The sequence below is a fragment of the Impatiens glandulifera genome, chromosome 8 (genome assembly GCF_907164915.1).
Source record: "Impatiens glandulifera chromosome 8, dImpGla2.1, whole genome shotgun sequence".
NCBI lineage: Eukaryota > Viridiplantae > Streptophyta > Magnoliopsida > Ericales > Balsaminaceae > Impatiens > Impatiens glandulifera.
Genome location: NC_061869.1, coordinates 43,008,812 through 43,018,110, shown reverse-complemented (window position 1 = coordinate 43,018,110; position 9,299 = coordinate 43,008,812). Strand labels below are relative to the sequence as shown.

The 9,299-nt window shown below is 38.6% G+C and overlaps 1 protein-coding gene across 1 annotated transcript; it reads left to right on the top strand.

Moving 5' to 3' along the window:
- Nucleotides 1-7,784: 7,784 nt before the first annotated feature.
- On the top strand, nucleotides 7,785-8,264 carry LOC124913357 (keratin, type II cytoskeletal 1-like). Its single transcript, XM_047453947.1, has one exon. It carries the CDS (start codon nucleotides 7,785-7,787, stop codon nucleotides 8,262-8,264), a length of 480 nt encoding a protein of 159 aa, XP_047309903.1.
- Nucleotides 8,265-9,299: the final 1,035 nt, after the last annotated feature.

Sequence of the window (9,299 nt, the reverse complement as noted above, 5' to 3'; positions counted from 1 at the left end):
AGTTGTTCATTATCCTGCGATAAGAGAACTTAATTTCCTTGATAGTTTTTTTCGTCATCGTTCTGATGAAAAATTCATTGATTTGATATTTCTTATGATTCTTTTGGAACATAAGAAATGAACATCTTCAAAAACAATTGTTATATGTGATTTTTGGTATGCTTTCATTATTGCGGAATAATTAAAACCTTTGTAACCAAAAATCCAAACTCTCATTTTATTGTGAATTCCAGACAATAAGGCTCGGGTTCTGCTTATATCTTCGATGCAATTCCTTGATCACCATGATAAGGTAACTGATGAGACACAACATACACCGCAACTCATGGTTGTTGTATTGTTATCAATTGTATTTTATAGGTGATACTAACTTGGAGGGTATCTCTTCATACTCATTCATCAGATAGAACTGTCCAGGTGCGTCGTCTTATGGATGTATACGAAGTCTTTATACAGGGACATATGTTTATATATGTTGTTATCTTGTACAGTTATTTTACAAGTATGTTGTTATTGTCACGTAGTCGATTCCTCGAAACATTGTTGTCATGAAAAGGTAAAGCGGAACGGAAGATACACTTCCTAGGTTCTATCATTTATTATCTTTTTTTAATATTTTACATGTTGGAGTTACAAAATTAGTGCATATTTGATAAAGTTTGGACACATGTTTTTCAAAGTAAAAGGTCATCTTCTCCAAACTCTGTCCAAGGGGGTCATTCTGTAAACACTCAATATTTATACACTGAATTTAAAATAAGTTTTCCCGGTCCAATATGATGTTCATACTTGATTATTGGATCAGGTGATCAAAAATAAAAATAAAAATCACTTTTTCGAAATGGCTCGGAGTGACCCTCAAGTAGTGATCCAAACACCAATTTCCAAAAATACTAGAGCTTCATATGTTTTCATACGTTCAGAATGACCGTCTTAAAAAATCATGAACTTTGAGTATAATATTGTTGTTGGAAAAAATGCATCGATCAACCAGTTTGGGGCTTGTTTATGTGTCCAAACATCATTTTTTATAAAGAAACAGAATTCGGAAAATCTGAAATATGCAGATTGATCGGTTTGAAAAATCTTAAATTTTGAGTATAATATTGATGTTGGCAATTTTGTGCAGAAGGCCTTCGAAAGGGAAAACATCAAAACTGAGTTGAATAGGGCGAGTCAAGAGTGGGTCAACAAAAGTCAACAGGTCATGTGGTGCACCAAAGAATTTAGAAAAACGTGTACTGATGTCATAATGACGTTAGAAGCGGGATTATTTGAAAAACTCCAAAATTTGGTGTGTTATTTCATTAGAAAATTCTGAAGGTACTCTCAAATTGAATACTTCACCCAAGTCATTATAATCAACAGAATTAGTTATTCTTTATTGTTTTGAAAATCTTGAAGAGTTTTCTACAATGTTTGTTTGTATACAAAAATAATTTGAAGCTCTTAACCACTTGAAATTGGCAATATTAGACAATATGACCAATACGAGATCCAATCGGACATGCCCGTGGTGTTTAATTCATAATTAAAGCTGTAGTGCTTAGTTTTTGGTTTGTGACCTATGATTGGAAATCTAATATGTAGCCCGTTCGAATGACACCATTTTTGTAGCCCATTTGAATGACACCATTGGAACAGGTCGGACATAGGTTTCGGAATTTTTTTTTAAACCAACTCAATTTTAATAATATAATATTTTGTTTCATTTTGATTGGTTGGCAGGAACTGGAGGATTGAGAATAGAAGATCTGGACTGTATTATCTGCCTCCCTTGAAATAACAATATATACATCAATATTTTATATAATACATTATAAAATGTCAAAGTGAGTCTTAGCTCATGTGGAATATTATTGATGCATATGTCAAAATAAGTCACATGTCAGAGATCTCCTTCTTTCTCTATTAAGTTGTTATTTTAATTAGGATCTATGATAAGTGAGAAAAAAAGACATGATGTTGATTTTAATGATGATATTTTGATTCGGGAAACTCTAACTAGCAAGAAGCAAAAGATGCCGAGAGAGATAAACCATAAAACTTGTACGATCTAAATAAAAAGTTTGTTGGGTCAAATTATTTTGACCATATGTTGAAATAATTTTACTATTGGAATTTTGGTGATGAAATGATGAATGGATTAATTATACGTCTAATTGTTTTTGATGCAGTTGTATTGAAAACAAATTTCATTAGACTTGGTTCTAATGAGGTTCATCGGACTGATTTGGTATTAGATGCATTATATTAGACGTGCAGTCTAACTCGTAGAGTTAGACGTGCAGTCTAATGGATCTCGTAATTAGACGTGCAGTCTAACTCGTGGAGTTAGATTTGCAGTCTAATGGAACTCGGAATTAGACGTGCAGTTTAACTCAGCGGAGTTAGACGTGCAGTCTAATAGATTTCGGAATTAGACGTGCAGTCTAACTTAGCGGAGTTAGATGTGTAGTCTAATGGATTGTGAAAGTTAGATGTATAATCTAACTCCTTCAGATTAGTTTGAAGTGGAACGAAATTAGACGTGCAGTCTAACTCGTGGAGTTAGACGTGCAGTCTAATGGATTTCGGAATTAGATGTGTAGTCTAACTCTGCGGAGTTAGACGTGCAGTCTAATGGATTGTGAAAGTTAGACGTATAGTCTAACTACTTCATATTACTCTAAAGTGGAACGGAATTAAACGTGCAGTCTAACTCATGGAGTTAGACGTGCAGTCTAACTGGTGAAATTTAGACGTGTAGTCTAACTCCTTCAGATTAGTCTGATGTGATTGTAATTAGACTTAAGTCTAATCCTTTTAGACCAGGTGGTCTAATGGATTCTGTTATTAGATGGGGACGTTTGATTTCATTAGACGAGGTCGTCTAATTGAAATGCGTCTAATTACTTTGCTTAAGCAGTTGTTTGAAGCTAGCACCCGTCTACCCACGTGCTATAGCTGTTAGCTACTTCTGCTCCACGTTCTTGTGAAGATCAGTACGACAGTCTTATGCAACTAATTAACTAATGACACGTAGTCGAATATCCTTCCCACTACTTGTTTTGTAGGTAAATCTCTGAAGAATATTCGGCGCACTACCTGTTGTGTACGGCCACGATCCTTGTATTCAGAGTCTACTGTGTACTATGGAGGCGTTCCAATGGAAGAGTGCCACGTATCATTCTGAAGATTCGACCGTTGGTACCTATGCATATTTAAAGATCCCTAACGACAACGGACGAACTGCCGGAATTACAAAGAGAGAAATCAGTCGATCATCTTGCTTACTGAAATTACTGAGAAATCAAGCTTTTGAATATTCATACTGTGAGTTGCTTTCCTGATTGTACTGTGTGTTAATCAAGAGAGAGTTAAAATCAAAGTATCCTTTAGATGAGTGATATTCTTCATCTTGTAAGTTGAACAAAGCGTGTTCTATTCAATAGTGAGCTAAGTGTGTGGAAACTGTATTTGATTCGAATCATATTATAGTGAATCCTTCCGGTGGTTGGAAGAAGGGGTTAGGAGAGTTTTCTCCGAACATCCATAAATAAATTGTTGTGTTGTTCTTTTCTGTCATCTTCTCATTTTTCATCTTAAGCTTTAAACCCAAATAAACATTTCGCACTTGATTATGTTTCAAGTGTTTACAAGGGTTTGCGTAGAATAGAAAGTGAACTAAATCCCTAACAAGATTTATTTCAAACCGTTTTTCATAAGCCTCATCAATCGCCAGACCCCCTATCTCTATTGATTAAGCTGATCCTATCAATTGGTATCAGAGCTCTATTTCTATTCTCAAGCCTTTCTTGAAAAATGACTACCAACCAAAGATGCCAGTGCAACCGCCATTCCAACCTTCTCTCGAGAAAACTACATCGTGTGGAAGAAGAGAGTTTGTGTTAATCTCTCTTCCCTTTATGACAATATGTGGAGTTTCATCACAGAGGGTCCTATCAAGATTGAGAAGGAGAAAGTTGACTGGACCAGTGAACAAAAGAGGCAGAACAACCTCAACAACATGGCTCTTGATATTCTGTACAGGTCTCTCGATGACAGCATGTTCAACTACATTATCGAGTGTGATACTGCTAAAGAGGTCTGGGACAGACTCACCCAACTGTGTGAGATAAACAAGCAAACCAAGGAAAACAAGATTATAGTTGCAACTCAACAGTTTGACAGTTTCAAGATGCGTCTTGGTGAAACAATGAATGAGTTCGACACCAGATTCAGCAGGATTGTTTCATCCCTATCCATCCTAGGCAAGACCTATAGCAATAGGGAGCTTGCTATCAAGGTCATGCGTGCTCTTCCAAGGGAATGGGACATAAAGACGATGGCTATGAGGGAGTCTAAAGATCTCAACAAGATCTCTCTCTTCGATCTGTTTGCTGATCTCAAGGCCTATGAGTTCGAGCTGAATTGTAGGATTGAAGAAGATCAATCCACATCCATTATCATTGCCAAAGCCCTAGTGACTGCTGAAGAGCCACATGTAGCTACTAATGTGAAGATGGCTGCACAGCAATTGAGCAACGACGCCATGTCTCTCTTTGCGAAGAGCAACCCTAACTCAAGCTCTTCAAATTCTAATGATAATAAGAAATCAAAGGATAACGTTAGGTGTTTTAACTGTGGTATTCTAGGTCATTATCAATCGGAATGCCGGAAGCCAAAACGTGAAGATACGAAGGATGATGGAAAAGAGCTGAAGGCTCTTATTGCAGGTGACGGAAAGGACCAAAGAAGCATCTGTGACTCCTACTTCTCATCAAGTGATAGTGATGACGAAGAAGTGGCCTGCTTCATGGAAAGAGAAGATGAAGAACAGACTCAGGAAACTGAGGTGGATTTTTCGTTTGTCTACACTTTCGATCAGCCGGAAGTGGTAGATATGTTCAGAACACTCGAGTATTCCGGTCTCGGAAAATATCTTGGCGGTCCTTTCATCTTTTACGAGAAGGAAGTTCGAGAGTTCTTTAAATCTGCATCAATGGTGGACGAACTCATCTTAGCGACTGTGAATGGGATGGAAGTATCTTTCGATGAAGCCTCTTACGCGGAGTTCTTTGAACTTCCGTCGGAGGGTCATACCTTCAACAAGGATCTATCAACGGAAGTTAGGGAAGATATGAAGAAGGTCTTATCTGTCGATGGCTCGGCGATTCATGTAAACGGAAGTAAGAAATTCCTTAAACCATAGTTTATTTTGCTGAATGATGTGGTGGCAAAAGCGCTTCAGGGGAAGGCTGGTTCTTTCAACCTCTATAGTCAAGATCGATTTGACTATATGTGTGCCATTTCAAAGGGGAACCAGGTAAACTAGGTCTCAACATTATTCATCAATCTATGCTTCTCCATTAACCAGGAGAACAAAGAAAGTATAACGTTTGCTGCTCAACTAAGTCGTTTGTTGGAACATTTGAGGGTTCCGATGGGCGAACCAGAACCGATCAACTCAACCAGGGTATATAATGTGTTCACAGTTGCCAACACTCTAGTTAGAATGAAGAATCTTAAGGAAACGCATTCGGGTGCTTCTAGCCAATAGACAGGTGGAAAATCGATTATTCGATCTAAACAGCCAGCTACTTCCATCTTGTCAACGAGAGCAAAGAGATCCAAGACTATCAACGAATCAGAGGCTAGTTCCACTAGCCTAAAGAGCTCTTCAAAGAAGGTTTCTTAAACTGTTGATTCCAGAATTAGGCAAGGTCTAGTTGAACTTGCCACCCTTCCTATGTCTCTTCTGTCTCCGGCTGCCAGTCAGTTGCGGAGATCTTCAAGGTCATCTGCTCCAAAAGGTTACAAGTCAAAGGCGCCCCGTGCGTCTAAATCGATGAAGGCATCATCGAAGGTAACCTTCTCTCTACCCCTGGCCGATGTGCCCAAGTTTGATGTTCCTGTAATAGAACAAGAAAAATCTGTTTTTATTCCTGAAAAGGAATCTGCTTAAGGGCCTGTTGTTGAGTCAGCTGGTCCAAATGTAGAGAATATTGACAGGAATGAGTCTCATGTTCAACAACCTGATCAAGTAGCCGCAAGTGCTACATAATTTGCCCAACCAGAACAAGGTGCAGTCCTTACCCTAGTTGCTGGTAATGATACTAAAAAAGAACCCTCTACTTCTGTCAAAGAGCCTCTCTCCACCAACCACATTTCGAAAGATTCAATAGTTACCGGGAAAGTCACTCGAGGAGAGCTTCCTCCTGGACTTTTCAAGAAACATGTATCTTCTTATGAATTGATGTGTTCCACAAGGCAGTCATGTGGAATTGTGTTTGGTGAACCGAGACCTTCTCCAAAACCTGTTGAGGTTGTTGGAAAAGGGGAAAATGTTGTAATTGAAGAAAGTGAAGATGTTTCTGAGGCAACATGCATTGTTGACCTCATGATGAATCAAGTCAAAGATATTACTGCTGAAAAAATGGAAATCTTTGATTCTTGGAGCCAGAACAGATTATCTATTCAGTATGATGAGGTAATCACGGGTTCAGGGATAAGTACTCAATGGAGCAAGCTTGTAGCAGATGAGAAGAAGGTTCTCAAATGGGATAAAACTCCGCAGGTGTCGGAAGCTCTGAAAAGGAAATATCTTATCAAAGTCTGTCTGAGAGGAAGAGCTTTATTCCCCATCCTTGAAACCAGAAAAGCCAATTTTAACCCCCATTGAAAAAGGTGATGAAGTTGATGTAAAAGACCTAAAGAGATTAGATGATATTATGGCCGATTATCTGTCAATAGTCACTCAATACGTCGATGGAGCTAACTGCTCAGGAGTGAGCTATTTTGGAATTTTCTCTGATGAAGACGAACCAATGGATGTCTCTATTGACAATGCTGATACAGATGAGCAAGTTGCTGCTCTTCTGATAGAATTTGGAAACCTTTCTGCAGAAGAAAGACGTTTAATGGCTCAACCTATTGTCGAGCAAAATAGAGAACCCGTTCAAGAGAATCTTTCGTTAGAACAAGAAGAAGAGATAATTCAAGAGCTGGATCAAGCTCTTGTAACTCAAGAAGAAGAAACTGTTGTGGAGACTGTTCAAACTCCAAATGAAGAAGAAGTTGTGATATCCCCTGTTGTCAGAACAGAGGAAGCTCAATAAAAGGAGGCTGAAGCTAATCAGCCTGAGCTTACCAGAACTGAGGGGGGACTCTCAAAAGACAATGATGCAGAAGAAGAGAGTTCCTCGTCTTAAGGGGAACAGGATCTAAATGCCAGAACCTTCAAGCCTTTTCCATTTCCAGGTATTATTGCTGGTAGTCTTCATGAGAATTTTCTTCATCCTCTCCACAGCAAGGGAAATCTATATGATAGATTTCAAAGAGCAGAAAGGGAGTTGGAAGAAGAAGAGCAGAATAAAACTGGTAATGAGTCTGAGAAGGGTGAACCCGAGCAATCTCTTCAGATTCACACTGAAGTTAATCCCATTCAGAGCATGGCAGCAGAATCACAAGATGATGCATCCAATGAAGGATCTTCGACTGATGGTACCAAGCTTCTGAAGTCGATAACATCTCTACTTTCCTCTCTTCAGACAAATATGATAGCTATGGGATCACATATAGTTAATATTTTGAAGACCTAGAAAGAGGATAGAAAAGAAGTTATTGAGTGTGTCAATCTCCTTAAATAATTGGATAACACACTGAAGAAGAATATGTATGAGACTCATGTTGCAAATCTAAATTTCTCCAAATTTGAAAAGCAGCTCTTCAGTCGGCAATCTGAAATGATGAGTCTAGAAAGTCAAATCAATTTTGATAATCATCGTGACGTCTTGGAATGAATGGAATTATACAAAGATCAGCTCATTGAAACTCAAGGATGTCTGAGAAGAACAAATGGTGAAAGGTTGGATTATGCCGACTCCATTGCAAGAAAGTTTCAAGAAAAAGAGAATGCTAAAGTTCCTGCTGAAAGAGAACAGTCCCGTATCACCCAAGGTGAGCCTAGTAGAAGAGGGTATGGTGTATCAACCGGGACCAGATCTAAGCGAGCACCAACCAACGATGAAAATCCAAGGCCAACCAAAAGAGGCGGAGGTAGAAGTGGTGGTAATCGCGGAGGCCGAAGCAATAGTGGTGGTCGTGATGGGCAATCCGGTTATGATCAAGGAGGTCGTGCCAATGGCGGTGATCGTAGTGGGAGATCCAGTGGAAGCGGTCGTGGTGGTCGCACTCTTCCTCCTTTTCGCAATCTGTTAATCGGTCAAGAGATGAAGGGTGAAGGGATGAGCTATGAAGGAACTCGATCGATCCTCGAGTGAAAAGGGAAGAACAATGATTTTATTTCTCTTACTTTGGTTTAAACTATGTTTCTTTGACTATGTTTTTAGAATATGGGTTTATGAGAATGGTTATGTGTGATGGATGAACAAGTTTTACCCTGTATTATATATGATAAATGCTTAATTTTTTATCTATACAGGGTTTCAATCTCATCATCAAAAAGGGGGAAATTGTTGGGTCAAATTATTTTGACCATATGTTGAAATAGTTTGACTATTGGAATTTTGATGATGAAATGATGAATGGATTAATTATACGTCAAATTTTTTTTGATGCAGGTGTATTGAAAACAAATTTCATTAGACTTGGTTCTAATGAGGTTCATCGGACTGATTTGGTATTAGATGCATGATATTAGACGTGCAGTCTAACTCGTGGAGTTAGACGTACAGTCTAATGGATCTCGTAATTAGACGTGCAGTCTAACTCGTGAAGTTAGACGTACAGTCTAATGGATCTCGGAATTAGACGTGTAGTCTAACTCAGCGGAGTTAGACTTGCAGTCTAATGGATTTTGGAATTAGACGTGCAGTCTAACTCAGTAGAGTTAGACGTGCAGTTTAATGGATTATGAAAGTTAGACGTATAGTCTAACTCCTTCAGATTAGTCTGAAGTGGAACGGAATTAGACGTGCAATCTAACTCGTGGATTTAGACGTGCAGTCTAACTCAGCGAAGTTAGACGTGCAGTCTAATGGATTGTGAAAGTTAGACGTATAGTCTAACTCCTTCAGATTAGTCTGAAGTGGAACGGAATTAGACGTGCAGTTTAACTCGTGGAGTTAGACGTGCAGTCTAATGGAAAGAGAAAGTTAGACGTGCAGTCTAACTGGTGAAAGTTAGACGTGCAGTCTAACTCCTTCAGATTAGTCTGAAGTGATTGTAATTAGACATAAGTATAATCCCTTTAGACCAGGTGGTCTAATGGATTCTGTTATTAGACGGGGACGTTTGATTTCATTAGACGAGGTCGTCCAATTGAAATGCGTCTAATTTCTTTGCTTAAGCAGTTG

Excerpts from the sequence above, each read along its gene's own strand:
- LOC124913357 (XM_047453947.1), top strand. The coding sequence starts at position 7,785 with ATGGAATTATACAAAGATCAGCTCATTGAAACTCAAGGATGTCTGAGA.